Here is a 20676-nt window from a genome sequence, read left to right as displayed (position 1 = left end):
GTGAGCTAAACAAAATGAATGCTGTTTATAATCTGGAAATAGTACAAGTCAAACTGAGGTTTTTTGAGTGATGGGGGGAAAACCGTACGGCACTCAAACGGAGAGGGAGATTAAAAAAGAAAGAAAACAAATGATCCTCTCAGTCAGCAAGGAAGGAGGGATTAAATTGGTGTAGAGAGGGGACATGAGGGGGGTGGAGGGAATTCTCAATTCAGATCACCTTCACAATCGAGGATGGATGTGGCGTGTAGCCACCACTTTGGGCAGTCTGAGAGGATGAGACTGGAAGAGGAGAGGAGAGCAGAGGAGGAGAGGAGAGAAAAGAGGAGAAAAGTGGAGGGGAGGGGAGAGAAGTAGAGGGTGAGGGTGAGGAGAAGAGGGGAGGGGAGGCAGGGGAGAGGAGAAGAGAAATGGAGGGAGAGTTGAGGAGTGGAGAGGAAAAGAGGAAGAGAGAAGAGTGATGTGGAGAGGAGAAGAGAAGAGTGGAGGGGAGAGGAGAGAAGAGAAGAGAAGAGAAGAGGTGAAAAAATGGAGGGAGAGGAGAGGAGTGGAGAGGAAAGAGGAAGAGATGAGAAGAATAGAGGGGGAGAGGAGAGAAGAAGACAAGAGAAGAGAAGAAGACAAGAGAAGAGAAGAAAACAAGAGAAGAGAAGTGAAGGGAGAGGAAAGGGGAGAAGAGAAGAGGAGCTGAGAATAGAGGAGAGGAGTGAGTGACCATGGGGACGAATTAAGACATAGAGCTCCAGAGGGCCAAAGCCTATCACTGTGGTGAAGTGTGTGTGTGTGTGTGTGTGTGTGTGTGTGTGTGTGTGTGTGTGTGTGTGTGTGTGTGTGTGTGTGTGTGTGTGTGTGTGTGTGTGTGTGTGTGTGGAGTTGCAGGGGGTGCAGAACCTATTACTGAGCCCATCAGCTCGTGCTCAGCGCCACTTAGAGCAACACACACAGGCAATCTTGGCCCAGTCTGAAGCAAGCGTGAGCCCATACACACTCACACACACACACACACACACACACACACACAGAGAGAGATACATACTCAGTGTTGTCTCCACTAACTCCCAAAACACACACACACACACACACACACACACACACAAACCCAGAAAGAGATTCACACATCAGTGTCTAGAAGTGCTGCTCTCCAATACGTAATGATCATATGGATCAATTATCATTACTGGACAAAAGTATATTGCACACCTTGTCACTCTGCCTCTCTAGGGAAAACATATTCGGTTGTCCCTCCATTATGTCCACATGGCAGGCACTATTGTATTAAGGCCATTTGTTTTTGTCATTACACTGGAGCCATTGGTTCAAGCCACAAGGATAAATGAAGAGCTGGTGGCTTGTGTACATTGTGTATGCAAGAGACTTGACAGCATATTTGACACAGCTGCTTATTTAAACCCCCCCCCCCCCCCAACATCCATCACCCTGGTGGTGACAACACCGTGACTGATGGTCAAGAGAATGTAAACAGGTCTTGTCTTGGTCTTGTCTTGTACCGTGCAATGTTTTATGGTGTATGAAATAGAGAATGAAAATGATGCGAGAAAGATGGGTTCAGATACGTTCAGATAAGTGGAAAGATAGAGCAATTAAAAATATAAATTTGCAATTTGCAATGGCTTATAATATATGTTGTTTTCCATTAGAGGGGTGGGGTGGGGGGGATTAGGAGATGGGAGTGTGTGTGTGTGTGTGTGTGTGTGTGTGTGTGTGTGTGTGTGTGTGTGTGTTGTTTGTGTGCATGTGCGTGGAATAAAAGGAAAAAGTCCTCCAATGGGGGCAGGGGGTCAGAATGTGGACAGAACATGAGCTCTGTCCAGTTCTGACATGGTGGTCTTTCACTTGCCCTACAGGTCTACAGACATTCCTACACCGCCAGCTACATCATTTACAACATCCACACAAGGTGAGTCTGTCTTCGAGCGCTTAGTTATAATTGCATTAAATATATAAGGCATTTCAGCTTTTAGTCAGTGGAAGGAGAGTTCTTCGCTTTCAAAAGGAAGATGTTTTTCTGTGCTTCTGGAGAGAGTAGTGGTGTGTTGAATCACAGAGAGGCTTGATAGAGTCTAGACTCATTCTTGTGTCTCGTTTCTATTTCCATCTGTTTTGCGTCCCGTACACTCTCGTTTATGTTCTCTGTTTCCTGCTTTTCTCCTTCAAAGTTTCTTATCTCTTTCCACCCTTTTCTCTCTCTCTCTCTCTCTCTCTCTCTCTTTCTCTCACTCTCTCTATCTATCGCTCTCTCTCTCTCTCCCCTTCCATTCCCCATTGTGAAATCTCACAAAGCTGAAAATGACAGCCAAGATAAAGGGCGGTAGCCATCTTTATATGCTTAGATCTGTAAATCATCAAAGTCCAGTTGAGTACAAATGATCTAGGAGACCATTGTAACTGATAGAGTTATTTGAACTCACTCATGTACTGACTTCGTTTTCATGTTTATTTCAATGTCTTGCTTCCTCTCCATCTTTCCATCTCTCTTCCTCTCTTGCGATCCATTTCCTTCACAATTTCAATATATAAGTCTGCAAGTCTGTACAAAAGTATACAGAATTTCTGTGGATGTTTCTCAAAGTCAAGATGGGCTCCTTCAAGGCTGCTATTTGAAGGATGTTAAGTCATCAAGTCCCACCAAAGTACTGTTCCAATGTCAAGTATCCATCAAAGTCTGCCCAATTCTAAGGCTGAAGTCCCACAGTCCTGTGCGCACATTTATTTCATTTGAATAATTGTTATTATTTAGACTTTTAGAAACAACTATCATTTGTCTATAATGTCTTCCTTTGTACAGACTCACTTAATTTCTCTCTCTCTCTCTTTCTCTCTCTCTCTCTCTCTCTCTCTCTTTCTCTCTCTCTCTCTCTCTCTCTCTCTCTCTCTCTCTCTCTCTCTCTCTCTCTCTCTTTCGCTCTCTCTCTGTGTCGTAGGGAGGTGTGGGAGTTGAATCCCCCTGAGGTCCATGACTCAGTGCTTCAGTTTGCTGACTGGGGGGTGAAGGGACAGCAGCTGGTAAGCCAAACACCCCCACCACTCAGTAGTAAACATATGCACATCAACACCCTGGAAACACCCCCACTGCTCACTCCATCCAACAATATTTTAAAGAGAAACTATGCATTCAGGGCAGTTTCTTTCTCGTTTTTCGCCTGTAGGTTACTCTGCAGAGCTTCCCCGACAGCTTTAGTGTGTATATTTTACAGCACTCCTCAATCCTTCAGTCTGCCATCTCATGAGCATGATCGCGAGGCTGCGAGACTTTCTGTTTGTCAGAGCAGTGGCCCGCTGGCCCAGTTGCAAGGTTTTTTTTTTTTTTTCATTCACAGGCGCTTGGTGGAAGCGAAACGGTCACCATTCAACCCCAAAAAAGACATAAAACCATTCTAGTGACTCCGAAGCTGTTCCGTTATGGTAGATTAAGCTAAACAAAAAAAACTGCATAGTTCCCCTTTAATTCAGAAGTCACTAATTCCTGCAATGCTGCTTTGGTGCAGAATATTAGAATATATTCCAACTTTATGTTTCAATTTGAGGTTTACAGAAGACACACTTCACACCCAAACCTCTAGTATAACCAACAACTGGTAATAGTTATAGCAGTATATAACCAGCCAACTACTTGCTCCGACTTGGTCCAGAAATAGTCCATCTCAATGATGAGCTCTGCGGCGAAAGTCAGAGAGGGTTGCGGTATGGCAGACAGAAGCAGGAAATAAGCACCTCCTAGGAAAATGACAGGCAGATATTTGATTCTCACATCAAATGAGAGCCAGGTGTCATGAGAGAGGCCAATCAATCCATTATGCCGTTTTAAAAGAGCAGCTATCTGAAAAAAAGCTCTGAATTCAGTTATCAAGGGACAAATCTGCAGAAAATCAGTTTAACCCGATGCTCTCTTCTTCTCTCCCTTCCTCTCTCTCTCTCTCTCTCTCTCTCTTTATCACTCTCTCTCTCTCTCTCTATCACTCTTTCTCTCCTTTCCCCCCCCTCCCCTGTGACTACAGATCTACATTTTTGAGAATAACATCTATTACCGTTCCGAAGTGAGGAGCAATTCCCTGCGGCTCACCTCTTCTGGGAAAGAGGGGGTCGTTTTCAACGGAATTGCCGACTGGCTGTACGAGGGTAGGTATGAATGTCAATGACGGAGAAGGGTTCAAGGCACATCCAAGGACAGGCTCATGGAGGGAGGGAAAAAAAGGCAGTGGCATTAGCAGCGCTAAATCAAATCCCACGAATCGAGTCGTAGACACATGGAAGAAGGATAAACAGGATTTTTTTTTTGTCTTTCACACAAGGATGAGCTCTCAGTTTGCCGTCTTTCTTCTGCAAACATATCGGAGCGGCGTTTCTCGGCGCCTGCGGATTGTAGGACTCCGCCTGCCCTGCCGCGATATTAAATGAACAAGGAGAGGGAGTCAAATTTGGAGCAAAGTTAATTAAATTTAGATGAAGATGAGACGAGTCTTTCTCAAGACGCTTTGGCAGATATTAGCGCTATGATATATGTATGAGGGCCTCGACTCGACCAAGGCTGGAGAAGAACTGTTTTACTCCAAATATGAATCTAGTAATTAGACTGTAATTATAGAGTTCACTCTCTTGCTCACTTAATTTCACCTTGGACTGCATTGTGAAACATGCTATTTGTGCTTTGGCTGCGATGTGTGGTGCAGAGTTTTGCGAGTTTTGGGGTATAGATGGCGAACTTGTTTTTCTGCTGGGATGGTGTCCTTTCTTTTCTTTCTATTCACTTCTCGCTGTGAAAAAGGTTTGATGTATCGACTGACAATAAGACCAGAGTAAGGCGAGTACCTGCTCTTTGAATAACAGGTGTTTTTGTACAGAGGTGTCTTGAAAAACATTTTGTTCAAAAAGATGTTTTTCACCGTGTTTGTCATTTTGTCCTTTTCACTCCCATTCACACTGAGACGCAGATTATTCTGGAACATCTTCAGATACCTGTTTTTCAAAATAAACTCCATATGATAGCACGCTCTCTCTCCTTTTCATCCTGCTGCTCTTTGGTCCTGCGCCTAAATTAACTCCAGACTCCAGAGCTCTCAAACCCCCCTTCCTCTGTGGCGGAGCTGTTCCATCGCTAAAAATAATCCACGAGGAGGACCAGGCGTCTTAGATTGCAGGAACAACGCACAGCCACACGCTGCTCACACAAACAACACACACAGTGGGGGCAGATGGGAAATGAAAGGCGATGAAGGCACCAAGTGTGCAGTGCTCTGCTCTCGGTGCTCATGGATTCACTGTGCTGGGACTGGAGTGGGCTGGGTTGTGTATTTTCACACCCTGTGTTGTTGTTATGTTGTGTGTTTGTTGTTGTTGTTGTTGTTGTTGTTGTTGTTGTTGTTGTTGTTGTTGTTGTTTTGTTTTCATAAAGGAGGTGCTCAAGAAGACACACAAGGCCCTCTGATGGCCCCTCTATTGCTCTCACTACTTCTAGTAGTACCCAGTGTTGTTGTTGTTGTTGTTGATGGTGTTTTGTTGTGTATTTATTGTTATTGTTGTTGTTGCTGTTTTGTTTTTGCAGAGGAGGTGCTCAAGACACACAAGGCCCACTGGTGGTCCCCAGACGGAGAGATGCTGGCGTTTCTGGTCATCAACGACACGCTGGTGCCCAACATGGCCCTGCCTCAGTTCACTGGAGCAGCCTACCCCAAAGGAAAGCAGTACCCCTACCCCAAGGTACAGTACAGTGTGTGCGTGACAACATGAACAAGACTTTCCCTTTGCTTCATGAAGAAATGCATGAGTTGCATGCTTAAAATGTGCTACACTGTCTCAGGCAGAAATGAAATCATAGGCACTGCACTGCTGCACTTTTGTAAATGTGGAGGCTTATACTGTATATCCTCTATTCTGAGGGAAACAGTCTGCTCGGCATTTCCTCGCTATAAACATATATTATATGTTATTAAGCAAAGACATAAACACATTTTTGCTCACCTCATTTGTTGTTTAGTGGTTCAGAAAACACTGTAGAGTTCATTAGTAAGGTTGGATATTTTGTTGAAGGTGCTGTGCATTTGTTTTCTGAAGAAGAAATTGCTAGACACTGACAGATGAATGAGCTTGAGGAGAGAAGTCCATCTGTAATTTCTGTGCCCAGAGCGAAAACCCTTTTACCTGTCAGGTCCTAGGTGTTTGGAAAAGGAAGGGTTTTTTTTGTTTCGCTTGACTTTGTTGCAATATAGTGATTGATTGATGTGTTACTCCAGTCAACACAAATCATACTTCAAAACCTCACATTCTTATAAATAAATAATTGTGTGTGTGTGTGTGTGTGTGTGTGCAAGGTGTGTGCAAGGTGTGTGTGTGTGTGTGTGTGTGTGTTTGTGTGTAGAGGTGGGTCGTGTTTCCATGCCCCTCTTCAGTCCCTCTCCAACACCCCCCACCCCCCAACACACACACACACACACACACACACACGCACACACACACACAGACACACACAGCACAACCCAAATTAGCCGTCCATATTCAGTGGAACACCAGTGATCCACTCCCTCCGTTAGAGAGAATGGGCGCTGGTATTCACGCTCCTATCATCCTATCAGCCCGTCTGTTGTTCTGTCTGTTCTCCTCTGTGGCTTCAGCGCCAACGAAAAGGTCACCTCTCATCGTACAGAGCAATGCATCATGGGAAATTCATGTTTTTCTTCCCCTCGCCTGATTGTCTTTTTTTTTCTTCTCTTTTGCCTCCACATCAGGACCAGAACACACACTTCACGTTTTATTTATTTATTTTTGTTGCGAATCCTGTGAATGTCACTGCCCGTACTCGCTTTAGCTAATCAGCTGTTGATGGTTTTGCGCTGGTGGGGGCCGGTGGGGGCCGGTGGGGGCCGGTGGAATTGGACCGCCAAATAAATGATCTGGCCGCCTGTTGCCACATGCCTCAAGTGTCTCCGGATAATAACCAGAAGGAGAGGAGCCCAGAAGAAGTGTCATCAAGGGAGATGGGTTGAGTGGGACGAAATAAAAAAAAATCAGATATTAGCGTGAAAGATTCATGGAGAGAAATCATCAAGAGTTGAGCTCTTACGAACACTGTTTTTTTTTTTAAATGTGCGAAATATTACTTATTTATACTGTGTGTCATACGGGAATGCAGTATGAATGTTAATATTGTTGCTCTTCAGTGGCATAGATTCCCTCTGGGGTTTCCACTTCTGGAAAGTACTTTTGTGTGTGTGCGTGCGTCTGTGTGTGTAGCGTGTGTGTGTGTGTATGTGTGTGTGTAGCATGTGTGTGTGTGTGTGTGTGTGTATGTGTGTGTGTGTGTGTGTGTGTGTGTGTGTGTGTGTGTGTGTGTGTGTGTATGTGTGTGTAGCGTGTGTGTGTGTGTGTGTGTGTGTGTGTGTGTGTGTGTGTGTGTGTGTGGGGTGTGTGGGTAGATACGTGTGACTAAGGTTCAGGTATGCTTTTCACACTTGAGTGGGCGCGGACTGTAAGGGAGGTCAGAATGGAAGGGATTCCATGGCATGTGAGTGAGTGCCATTACATCTCACCAGGAAGAGGCTACGCATCAGAGTGCAGGTGTGAATATATGAGTACATGAGAGAGAGAGAGAGAGAGAGAGAGAGAGAGAGAGAGAGAGAGAGAGAGAGAGAGAGAGAGAAAGAGAGAGAGGGAGGGAGGGAGGGAGGGGGGAGAGGGAGAGAGAGGGGGAGAGAGAGAGAAAGAGAGAGAGTGCAGGTGTGAATATATGAGTACATGAGAGAGAGAGAGAGAGAGAGAGAGAGAGAGGGAGGGGGAGAGAGGGGTAGAGAGGGGGAGAGCAGGATAGAGAGGGGGTGGAGAGAGAGAGAGAGGGAGGGAGTGCAGTAATTCTGTGTGTGAGCAAGCATTTGTGTGAATGTGTGTGCATCTGAATGTCTGAGTGTCTGAATGTGAGGGTATATGTGTGTGAACGTTGTGCCATTATACATATGACATGCTGTGCAATCTCGTTATTTACCGACAGCCTTCAGATAAAAAAAAAAGTCAGCGTGTTTGCAAACGTGCATCCATGTGTATGTTTAAGTATTTAGCACTTACCCTGGGCTCTGTGTGGGTGCATATGTCTCCATACCTTTATGTGGGTGGGTGTCAGTCTGTTTGAATATGGATGAGTGCATATTATTGCAGTATTTACACTTCAGTGTTTGTGTGTGTCTCTGTGTGTGGGCGCATGCGTGTGTGTGTATGCGTGTGTGTGTGTGTGTGTGTGTGTTTGTGTGTGTTTCAGGCTGGCCAGCCCAACCCATCTGTGAGGCTTTTCGTGGTGAATCTGTACGGTCCCACACACACCCAAGAGCTGGTGCCACCAGAGCCTCTCAAACTCAGGTGAGCTCCACTAACTTCAGGTGAGCTCCACTCTCAGACTCAGGTGAGCTTGAGCGGCACCTGTCCTTAGCTCACCTGGGGTCTTTTCAAAACTTTTCAACTCGTCTTTTTACGCTGATTCTGACTAATGCATCACAATACACCACTCTAACACTAGCAAGACAGACAACCACAGTTGTATTGCCCGACAGCATGATTGGACATGTCTGGACAACACCACTCTCAGCCACCTCTCTCGGCGATATTCGTGTAACGTTTCTGTACCAAGTTATCCTAGCGCCTTCCCAGATACAAACCGGGAAAAAGCCCAGTTTTGTCAATGATCATTTGGACAAGTGTCAGGCCTTAGAGCATTGACTGTGGTGCTCTGCTGTGGTGGTCTGTAGCACTCAAGCATCTGTTAAATGCTTAGAAGAGTCACAAGGCCTCTGGGGGGGGGGGGGGGGCGGTGGGTGGTGTGTCAATAAGTGGCTTTTTTACGCGCAGCCCTCGAGAAGAACTTCTGAGTGTGTGATCTTCAGGCCCTCATTGATTGGCTCTTCTCTCTCTGTCTCTCTCTCTCTCTCTCTCTCTCTCTCTCTCTCTCTCTTTGTTGTCCACTCTGGTCCGCTCGCGCGGCGTCCACAGGGACTACTACGTGGTGATGGTCAAGTGGATCAGCAACACGCACACGGCCGTGCGGTGGCTCAACCGAGCCCAGAACGTCTCCATTCTCACCGTCTGCGACGCCACCATCGGGGCCTGCCTGAATGTGCGCTTCTCTTTTTAAGTACCACAAAGCACAAACAAAGCACAACAAAAGCACAAACAAAGCACAAACAAAGCACAAACAAAAGCACGTTCAAATGGCGCTAGAATGGCCAGAGTTGTCTGAAGCGTTTTCTTTGTATGTGTGTGTTGGGGGTAGTTTGGAAGATATTAAAGTGTGAGTGGATGGATATGTATAATACATAGGTTCAGTAAAATGAATATGCTTTCAGAGTGTTATTCAGCAAAGCGAATAATGTTTTTGTAGATACTGTAGAAAGATGGATATATAGAAAAAGAGATAGAAAGACAGAATTACTGTCTGTATAGGCTAAGTGTTGACCACTCAAGGCTAATTTGGACTTGAAGTTAACTTTTTGCAAGTGGTCTGGCTGTTGAAGGTTTTCCTGGTTCTTTTTTAAATGTTTTGATTCACTGTACAAGACCAGTTCTTGTGATGAGAGCGTAATTCAGTGATTCATTCATTCAGCGATGAGATCTTCAAGGTGTATTTCTTTTTTATTCTTGCAGAAACATGAAGAAACGTCTGAGCTTTGGCTGTCTAAACAGGTACGGTGGAATATACTTGTAAATCTTTTAGTCGGGTAGAGATGATCCAGCCTTGACTCTTCCCTTTCCTTTCTCCTACTGTATATAGCACATGCATATGTAAATAATATGCTCAAAAGGCATAGCACTCATACTATTATTCAACTGCCCTTGGGAAATTTATTAGACATTGCTGCTATTATTCAGACTATTTTTCACTTTCATTTCAATATTTGTATGGCGGAACATTTCATGTGAAGCAGAATTATTTTACTCGGGGCTCAGCTGATTGGCTCCACTTGTTCCACCGACTCTGTTGTCTTCAGGAGCAGGAACCGGTGTTCACCAGGGATGGGGGCAAGTTCTTCCTCACTGTCCCTGTCAAGCAAGGCGGCCAAGGAGAGTTTCATCACATTGCCATGGTTACCAAACCAGTAAGTGTGCCAGGGTTGTGAGATATTTGCCTACCTTCTCACTTTAATTCTGGATCACTTCAAGTGTGTTCCTGTTCTATTAGTTGCAATTATCTTATAACAACTTAATCTAATGTTAAAAATTAATTAGTTATTGGATATATATTGAATTATATCTAAAATAAACTGTCTTAAGCACTACAAGATGTTAAATTGTAAAACTGTTCTTATAGAAATTGTGGTTCATGTGGATTTCAACAGACCAGCCTTTAATTAATCAGCAAGTCATCTGTTTACAGTGAGGAGCACAACTAAATGTTGCATTTGTGTTCATGTCAGGATTAAGATCATTTAAGTATTCCTATTAACTTAGAAATACTACTGCTACTGATATTTAGTAGTAGTGACACAGTGATTGTTCAAAGTGAACTTCTTCTACTTTCTTTCTCCTTTTGAGTCCTTGGTGAAATCTCTTCCTCTCTCTGTTTTGCTCAGCTGAGGAGTGAACCGAGCCAGGTCCAGCTCACGTCAGGAGACTGGGAGGTCACCAAGATCCTGGCCTATGACGAGAGTGACCAGATCCTGTAAGTCACCCCGATTCTCTGGACTCTTGACGTGTGTGTGTGTGTGTGTGTGTGTGTGTGTGTGTGTGTGTGTGTGTGTGTGTGTGTGTGTTGCTTCTCTACTCCTCAAAATACTTTACAATTTCATGGTTCACATTCACCCATTCACACACACACACACACACACACACACACACACACACACACACACACACACACACACACACACACACTCACACACACACACACAGACACACACACAGACACACACACAGACACGCTCATACACAGATGGCGATAAATGAATTAGTTGGCACCATCCTTTACTAGCCTAAATGAAATTAGAGTGAGAGAACTTTACAGTTCAACTCTCTCCAATGATTAGTCATACAGTAAGCCCTTGTTGTTCTGAATTGATTTCCTCACATTGGAAGTGATGTACAGTAGGTCCTCATGTCACCATGCTCTGTATTCTCTGCAGGTACTTCCTCAGCACAGAGGGCTCACCCCAAAGCAGACATCTACACAGGTGAGAAATGAGCTCATCTCTCAGTCTCAAATGCACATCTCAACACATCTCAATCTTAGTCTCAAATGCACATTTTAAAACGTCTCAGTTTCAAATTCACATCATAATACGTCTCAATCTCAAAATTCACATCATAACACGTCTCAGTCTTAATTCCACTCACCATCTGCTGCACGCCGTATGTCGTATAGAGCTTACAAGATCTATCTGACTTTCTTTTCCCATCAAATGATATAAAAAATATATGTTTTTTGTGGAAAATAGTTATTATTCTTTAACATGTTATAAAACTAAATCAATAAATCTCAAGGTTATTTGATTATGGATGTCCCCTCATGCCCGCCATGCACATACTGTACCTGACATCTTGAGCAGGTTTTCTATGAATACTGAACAAATCAGTTGGAGATTCCGTTGTCCACCCACAGAATCTGAATGTAAAGTGCACATTCTAGTTATTCTCATTGCATTCCATATGTCTGGGTGTCAGCCAAGGATTCAGATTCAGGGAGAAAACATGCAAGTTTTATGCGTGTGTGTAGCCACAAGTGTTTAGCCTATAACATCTCCACAGACGCCTACTGAGTAATGACAACACTTGGCACAGAGGGAAAATATGAATTTTTAATTGAACCGCATTTTATAGTAATTAAGCTCAGTTTCATTTTCTGAATTCAAAGCGTAGCACATTTTGTGGTTTCTTAGTATTAATGCACGTATTAATAAGTAATTGGTTTCCCCTCACAGATTTCTTTCTGGCTGTTGACATTAGGTCACACTGTTAATTAAACAGACAAAATCATCTCATTTGAAGCTTACACAGTTACTTTGTGTGGCGTGTGCTGTGTATGTGTGTATGTGTTTGTGTATGTGTGTCATTATCATCTGTCTATCTGTCTGTCTTTCTATTTGTGTGTGTGTGTGTGTGTGTGTATGTGTGTGTGTGTGTGTGTGTGTGTGTGTGTGTGCGTATGTGTGTGTGATTTCACACATGCATATGCTCTCACATGTGTGTGTGTGTGTGTGTGTGTGTGTGTGTGTGTGTGTGTGTGTGTGTGTGTGTGTGTGTGTGTGTGTGTGTGTGTGTGTGTGTGTGTGTATCTAGTGTCTCTACTCTGGGCCTGTCTCCACCCCGCTGCTTGACATGTGGACTGAGTGAAGAGAGGGGCACGTTCTATGACGCTGTCATCAGTCCTGATACTCAGAATGCCATCCTGACATGCCAAGGTATATTCACACACACACACACACACACACACACACACACACACACATATACACACAGTTCTTGTCTCCCTCTCTCTTTCTCTGTTCTTTCTTTTTCGCTCTCTCTGTCACTCACACTCACACACACACACACACGCGCGCATGCACACACACACACACACACACACACTCACACTCTCAAACACATAGGCTACACCTCACTTTCTCACTCTCACAGAGCTCCTTGGATGTGATGGTGTGTGAGACTCTTTCATCTGAGTACAATTCCCCCTCGTGAGAGGCTGACCCTGTGGTCACCTTCACCCTGAATCTCCCATCTGACAAAGCCCTGCAGTATGGAGGGGATTTAGCTGGGCTCTTTACCTCTGCATCCCAGTCCCTGCAGTAGATTCACACCCTAATGTCACCACCCTAACAGTGTAGCATCCACAAACCCTCCCAGCCATCATATAGGCTACCTCACACTCTTACAGGAACACTTGTGCTCTGCAGGCTAGCTCGCAGTTGTCTTGCTAGGCCGACACTAGCTGGTTTTGAATGCTACATTTATGTTTACATCTATTCATTTAGGAAACGCTTTTATCCAAAGTAAATTACAGAAAGAGAATAGCATTAACGCTACAGAGGAGACCTTAGCTAGGAATTACTACTGCATCAGTCAATACTATTACTAGGGGTTAACTTAGCTAGGAATTGCTACTGCATCAGTCAATGCTATTGCTAGGGGTTAACTTAGCTAATAATTTCTACAGCATCAGTCAATGCTAGGGGTTAATCATAGACAGTAAAAGATATGGACAGAGCTATCACGTAGACGGCAGCAGAGACCGAGGAAGCAAATCTCAACGGTTTTTTTTAGGTCTTCTTGTCTCCTGCGCAGGCTCAGATGTCGTACATGTGACGTAGGCACGTAGTCTGACCGAGTCTGACCTATGGCGACGCTTTACTCTCGCTGGACGCATGCACCTTTAACACTTTAGCATTGACTTTCGAAAAACGTTAATTACTCAGCCGATAACACAGTTACGAGATTATTATGTCAATTTCACAATGTAGTATGTACCCCGACAATAGAAAATTTTCATATAAAGGCTTAAAACGCTTCAGCTCTAACGTAATTTGATGTCAAAGTGGCGCTTACGCCCCATAGGATTCAATGGAATGGCCAGCTAGCCACGGTCTTCTCGTTAGCATGGCGGCCGCCATACTGTCTACACTCTCAGAACGTTCGCTGCCCCCTTGGGGTTAATTCAGTTAGGAATTGCTACTGCATCAGTCAACACTATTACTAGGGGTTGAGAGTGTGGACATTATGAGTACATTATGAGTACTAGTCAAGTGTGGTGGGAGGAGAGAGGGGTAAAAGAAGGAAGGTAGAGGAGGGAAGTGCATGTGAAGTGCATGAGAAGTGCATGAGAAGTGTGTGTTAGGGGAGGTAGGCTATCCCTGGAAGAGTTGGGCCATCAAGGGTAACATTAGCCTTTATAAGAGCCCTTAAACTGAAAAGGAAACTTCACATGGCACAGGTAGTTTTTCCAAAAAAAAAAAGACCTCACCACATCACAAAAAATCACAAAAATGTAATCTCCCAGGCAGAGCAGCAGTTTATGATAGACTTCACTCCATGCGTCCAGGCTCTCTTGAGGACAACCGTGATAGTGACCAGGGTACTGAGCACACAGGCGAGACGTGGCCTAGCAAGAGAATCTGTGGCTATGCCTTTGGCAAGATCTGGAACCAGGGGACAGAATGGGAATACATATTGTCATGGGTCTCTGTAACTCAATCTCTCTCTCTCTCTCTCTCTCTCTCTCTCTCTTTCTCTATATATATACTGTATACATCTTTCTCTCTCTCTCTATCTATCTATCTATCTATCTATCTATCTACAGTATCTATCTATCTCATACATGTAGTTACACAAAAACTGTAATAATTTGTATTTGGTATAATTAAGTGCATCCTGAAAAACATTCATGAGTTTCAGACAAAGTGCTATAAACTGTGAAAGTTGATTTGTTGTAATGTGTCTGCCTTGTGGAGTGCCTTTCTCCATCTCTTGTCACTCAGGGCAAATCATTTGAACAGCTTAAGGCAATTTCAGACTTCAGGCCTTATTTTTAAACTGTCCTCTTGAGAATGTCAGTTCCATCACCAGACATGAATGTTTAGCGTGGAGGTTAATTGCTGAAATGATTGACACTGACGTTGAGAATTAATGTTCGAATGAGGGATGATTCAATGACACTGGGGAGGGACATTTCATGCCAAGCTTAATATTATTATTCAAATGAAAGCTTTGAGACTGTGTGTAATGATTGGTGTTGGATAGCTGAAGTCCATTTAATGAATTTAGAAGAAACCGTTTATAAATCACACCATGGCATTTTTATTTAAATGAAAACAGACCTGCCAAGCTTTTCTGTCTAAAAACCTATGTTGTCTAATTGCCTCATGGGACTCACTCTCAAATTATCTGTATCTGACAAAGGTGCATCAACACACACACACACACACACACACACACACACACACACACACACACACACACACACACACACACACACACACACACACACACATACACACACACACACACACACACACACACACACACACACACACACACACACACACACACACTCAGTGCTGAAATCTGATAAGAAGCTACCCAAGGAAACCCATGTGTTTCCAACCTGTTGAATAGAATTTGTCATGGCAACCAAATAATCCAAAATTACACCGTCAGAAAATAGACCTAGAACTAGACCCTGGCTAGACATGGGTATAGACATGGCATATGGTTGTGTAGACAGAGTTGATACAGCAGAACAATTTCTACATTTTTTCCATTTTTATTACAGTTTTTTCCAATCGTTTACACACAATTTTGAAAACAGGGCTCTTTTTGTCAAAACATATCACACAATTAGCCAAACACCACACCCAATCAGCAGAACATAACAGATTGTTAGCAAAATTGAATATTTCTGTCAAAACAATAAACACATTGATAAAACCTTATACTGTTCTCATATCACTAACACATTCTTTGAATGATTCTACACTGTGTCCATCTTATACACACAAACACAATAAATTCAAAACACATCTGTAAAAACCCTCTTCCAATATATGGATCTTATTCAGACATATTGTTTGAGAGCATTAGGATAATTTAGAAATATTTTGATGAACCCTCATCAAACAATGCACAAAACTGATGCTGCAGGCAATATTTCTTTCTTCCACTGTACCATATGTTCAGTTACAGTGACAAGTCGATCAACAGAAAATGGCAAAACTAAAGTTCTTGCTACTGTAAAGTGTAGAAAAATAAAAATCTGTACACAAACAAAAAGTACTGTACACTTACAGTCACTGAAGAAAAACTAAAGCAACAATAGAAACAAGTAACAACAATACATAATACTCTAATCATCTCTCTGTCTAGCTGGATCAGGCCATAAGAGTTCACCACATCACAGGCTATGGGTGCCTCTCATTTGGGCTTTTATACGTCCTCCCTCGCTCCTCTGGCCTCGATCCTCACTGATCGACATAAAGAATGATGGGGCGAAAACAATGGGATAGTATATCCAGTGTTAGTTATAGATCAGTGGGAACGCCCCTCGAGGATCGAGCATAACACACCTGAGTGCTGCGTTTTCAATTTTGCACATGTGTGCTTACACACCTGGTGGATGTGATTATTCAATTTGTTCATTAGTGTGGTCATTGGCAAGCAAGGGCTTTATAATGAGAAGGAAGTACCTAACAATCTTTATCTGTGTCTAAGGTGTGAAAATGTGTTTTACGTTTTGACATTCACTGTGTGTAATGTTTTGCAAAAAGTGTGAAGCTGAATTTGTGCTTACTGTTGTACTACTCTGTGCAGGCGTTTTGCTTCTTAAGTGTTAAGTATTGTTAACTGTCTGTTAATCTTAATTTTAGTGTGTAAACGATTGGAAAAAACTGTATTATTATCTCTGCTTATGTGTGTGTGTGTGTGTGTGTTTACAGGTCCTGGTGCACCAACTGTTATTCTGCTGAGTTTAACGGATCCTAACAGTGAGTATCGGCGTCTGTATCGATTCACACTGTCTGAAATGCATAGCCTCAGCAGTCTGAAGCGGCTAAGATGAGCGCTCCCTCAGCTTTCACAGCTGGCTGATAGCGTTGTTAAAGTCAGATCGTTATGGGGTTGTTTTTATTGTTGTTGTTTTTCTTCTCATTTGTTTGTTTACTTATTTTCCTTAACAATCTGAGCAAGCGGTTTCGTTTCTGTCATGTATATCTGTATTGGTTGGCTTACTCAAGCAGACAGCCATGGGCTGGAAGAGTTAGTTTTATCATGAGAAATTAACAAGCAAGTTTATTCATGCATTCATCGAACATGTAACATTGTAATTGGATTGTAATTGTTTATACAAATTATGAAGAGAGAGAGAGAGTGTGTGTGTGTGTGTGTGTGTGTGTGTGTGTGTGTGTGTGTGTGTGTGTGTGTGTGTGTGTGTGTGTGTGTATGTATGTGTGTGTGTGTGTGTGTGTGGCATTGAAAGCCTTCATGTGTAACACGTGAAAGTTTGCGTAGTTTGGAAAAAGTAATTTAAAACTCCACCATCTGTTGATCTGAAACTGTCTTCTCTTTTCATTTGAATCAGCCATCTGATATCTGATTTTTTGCTGCATTGAGTTCTATTGTTCTCGTGTAGCAAGACATTTTGATCATCACTCTATAACAGTGTTATTTTACATTCCTCAAAATAATGTTTTTGCAAAACCCTCTGCTAGATACTGTATGTCTACTTATATTTCATCTATTTATTTCTTTTTTCAGATCAGATTAATATCCCATTTGTCTTTTTTACTGCTAAATATAGCCTGTATTATTTTGCATGTTATGTTTTTTTCCAGGTTATGCTATCCTAGAAGACAATACTCAACTGAAGGAATCTCTTGAAGCAAAGAAAATCCAGCTCACAGAGTTTAAAGTCATCGGGTCAAGTGAGAAGTTTGGTAAATAGAGGACCCTATTTATTCATCCCCAAATTATTATCAGAAACAAGAACCTACTTTGGGACATCTACTTCCTGCTCCTAATTCAGTCACTTGTCGATCTCTCTTTCCAGAAATCCCTTTGAAAATCTCCTATCCTGTCGACTTCTCTGAGTCCAATCTTTATGGCCTTCTCTTGGTGGTGTATGTATCTATCTCTTCTGCTTGCTTGTTTCTTGTTTGTTTTCCTTGTTTGTTTGTTTATTTGTCTTTGTTTGTTTGTTTATTTATCTAACCAATCCCCTGTACTCTGGTCTAGCAGGCTCTCGTGTACTGTCTCTGCCATTTAGAACTATCAGTGAGGCAATCTGTCCTCCCTTGCATGTCCTTTCCTTCCCAGCTCCGGTGATTTGATTATATTAGCATGAGAAGCATGGCAGATGCTGTCGAGGATGAATTCCATACGTAGATATGTGAAGGGCTCCTTCTAAGATAATGTAAACACAATGATGTGTGTTTCCTAGTTACAGGTGATTATACAGCAGTCACACATCATTATCATATACCATTAGCACTCCAAAGAGAATCCTCCATACTGTTCTTTTACTCGGGCAGATACTCCATTTAGAACTATCATCAAGGCCATCTTTCCTCTCTTCATAACACAAGTCCATGAACCAGTGGTCTGGACTGAGAAAATTACAGTCAACGGATCATTTTGTTCACTAAATGAAGTTAGCAAACTTTCTAAAATGGCAGGTGGTGGTTTAGAGGTTGGCAAAAAGAGAGAAGTAAAAAAAAGTGAACTTCCTTGTAGTCTCTGTACTCAGTTTTCACTCTGGAGTTTAATAAGTTCCAGAGCTGTTGAACTGAGACACACGGACGAGACTAATAAAGAATATTACACCTTCAGCAACATCCATTTCCAAACGCCTGAAATTGAAATAGTTGCTGGCATAACTCTCTCTCTCTCTCTCTCTCTCTCTCTCTCTCTCTCTCTCTCTCTCTCTCTCTCTCTCTCTCTCTCTCTCTCTCTCTCTGATGATGACTCACGTCAGGGAAGCTGTGATCATTCATAATCCATGTCAGACACAGCTGTAGGTTGGCTTGCATTGGTCTATTTGTAGGTGTAATGTCAGATGATACGCATAAGGTGCACCCAGCTGTACTTACTGGGCGAAATGAAAGCCTTGCTCTGTATGAGAATGTAAATCTGAATCTGAAGATGTTGATGCAGTAGGCCCTTTTGCTGCAGCCAAAGTCAGATATCGTCATACAGTGGTTCTCAAACTTTTCACAATGTGTACCACCTCAGAGAACAGTTGACTCTCCAAGTACCACCATTATGACCAGCATTAAAATACAGTAGCACAGGCCAATTTAAATATATTTTACATTATACATACTGTTTTGCATTGGTTGTTTTTTTTTTTTTTTTTTTTTTTTTCAAGAAAGATAAAAGCTAGTTTAAATGTAAAGACTCCCGTACTTAAGTACCACAACAGAGAGTACACGTACCAGTGGTGCCCGTACTACAGTTTGAGAACCACTGGTCTATGAAATTAGAGAACAGTTTGATATACTTTATTGGCGCAGCATTCTGTGGTACCTTACATGTAAGTACCTTTATGAACTACTGTTTGCAGTATTTACTAGCAGTGATTGTAAGGCCCAACAGGCTTCAATGGTCCTAATTAAGCAACTTTGAAGGGTTGCATCAGAGGAAGGAATGCCTGCAGGTTGGGTCTGTTGGCGTGCAGAGGTTGTGGTCTTGATGTGCTCGTCTGTGTGTGTGTGTGTGTGTGTGTGTGTGTGTGTGTGTGTGTGTGTGTTTGCGTGTGTGTGCGCGTGTGTGTGTGTGTGTGCGTGTGTGGGTGTGCGCGTGCGCATGTGTGCAGGGATGCGACCCCTGGTGGCCAAACGGTGAACGACGAGTTCTCGCTGGACTGGACTTCGGTGCTGGTCAGCTCCCACGACGTGATCGTGGTACGGGTGGACGGCCGAGGCTCAGGGTTCCGCGGTCAGAAGACCCTGCAGGAGATCCACCACCAGCTGGGCCACCTGGAGGTCCAGGATCAGATCACCGCTCTCCAGTACGTACAGCACACCTCTGCCAAATACACACAATTAACTCACAATTAACTAATTAGTACATACACACACACACAAAGTCATTTATCACCTACCCCCAGTACGTAGATCTTTACCAAATAACCCCAAATTTCCAAATTCACACAAAGAAATGTATCAAGTTGTTATTAATGAGTCATTTATTAAACTGGTGCTTTAATTCAGAGATGTTGCATTCAGAGGCAGTTTTGCAAACACTATCAACTCTGTCAGCCTTTGTAGATGTGTATATTGTGCCATAGCTTGACAGTGATATTACAGACAGGTGTAACAGATTCATTTAACCTAAAGGTAATATTTGACATTGCAAATACAAGTCTTATTGCTACACTCTAGTCTTCCGTAATCACTGTATTTAATTAAGTGTGGTTAATTGACTTGTGTTTTGCAGGTACATGTTGAAATTTCCCTACATTGATAAAACACGGATAGGGGTCTATGGAAAGGTAGGTCCAGTCAATGCCTTATTAGTAGTCATGGATTATAAGGCTTTTGCTTATGGAATACATTTAATCTTTTTATGATATAATATCCACTAGTAATTGTCAGCGTAGGCAAACGTAATTAATTCAAAGCATTATCCAAGACATATGATTTCCATAAATAAATACAAATGCAATTATGTTGCGTTTCATTACAGGGATATGGTGGCTATACCACGATGATGCTTCTGAAATCTACAGATAAACCAATTATGTGTGCAGTGGCCCAGTCCCCCATAGTGGACTGGAAAAATTACGGTAAGTGTATTGCGCTGTGACAAAGAAAAGCTGTCAAGATAGTTATGGCATGATATTGCTATTCATATTTCATATTGCTCCTCTCCTCAAATGAAAACCATTAATACATCACAAACTCAATCGCTCAGTCGGATTCAGTATCACTGCACTCTCATAGTAACAGTATCAAACAGATACAGTGAATACATGAAATATGTTTTGTGTTGTGTGGTGTCAAGAATATTGCAACGAATTACTTCATGAATAAATACAGACAATTATTTGACTGCCCGCTCAGGCGTTGAATGAACAGGATGGTGTGTTACACTAATCACCCTTCACATTTCTCTCCCAAGCCTCCTTCTTCTCCGAGCGCTACCTTGGCATGCCATCAAACAATGACAACAGATATCAGGTAAGCTGTTTGGAATTGGAGTTGTGTG

At 42.8% G+C, this 20676-nt stretch overlaps 1 protein-coding gene across 1 annotated transcript in view; it reads left to right on the top strand.

Moving 5' to 3' along the window:
* The window catches only part of LOC134062018 (inactive dipeptidyl peptidase 10-like), a 107659-nt gene that overhangs the window by 80800 nt on the left and 6183 nt on the right, over nt 1-20676 (top strand). The window contains exons 8-25 of the mRNA XM_062517891.1: nt 1866-1918; nt 2943-3024; nt 4017-4137; nt 5561-5715; nt 8261-8358; nt 8986-9109; nt 9637-9675; nt 9981-10088; nt 10563-10651; nt 11112-11159; nt 12265-12386; nt 16410-16457; nt 17304-17405; nt 17519-17588; nt 19283-19477; nt 19906-19960; nt 20155-20254; nt 20590-20648. Of these exons, the coding sequence (XP_062373875.1) occupies nt 1866-1918; nt 2943-3024; nt 4017-4137; nt 5561-5715; nt 8261-8358; nt 8986-9109; nt 9637-9675; nt 9981-10088; nt 10563-10651; nt 11112-11159; nt 12265-12386; nt 16410-16457; nt 17304-17405; nt 17519-17588; nt 19283-19477; nt 19906-19960; nt 20155-20254; nt 20590-20648 (1668 nt within the window). The remainder of the gene's footprint in view (nt 1-1865; nt 1919-2942; nt 3025-4016; nt 4138-5560; nt 5716-8260; nt 8359-8985; nt 9110-9636; nt 9676-9980; nt 10089-10562; nt 10652-11111; nt 11160-12264; nt 12387-16409; nt 16458-17303; nt 17406-17518; nt 17589-19282; nt 19478-19905; nt 19961-20154; nt 20255-20589; nt 20649-20676) is intronic.

This window comes from Sardina pilchardus, chromosome 17 (assembly GCF_963854185.1).
Source record: "Sardina pilchardus chromosome 17, fSarPil1.1, whole genome shotgun sequence".
Taxonomy (NCBI): Eukaryota; Metazoa; Chordata; class Actinopteri; order Clupeiformes; family Clupeidae; genus Sardina; species Sardina pilchardus.
This window is presented reverse-complemented; position numbering and strand designations above follow the sequence as displayed.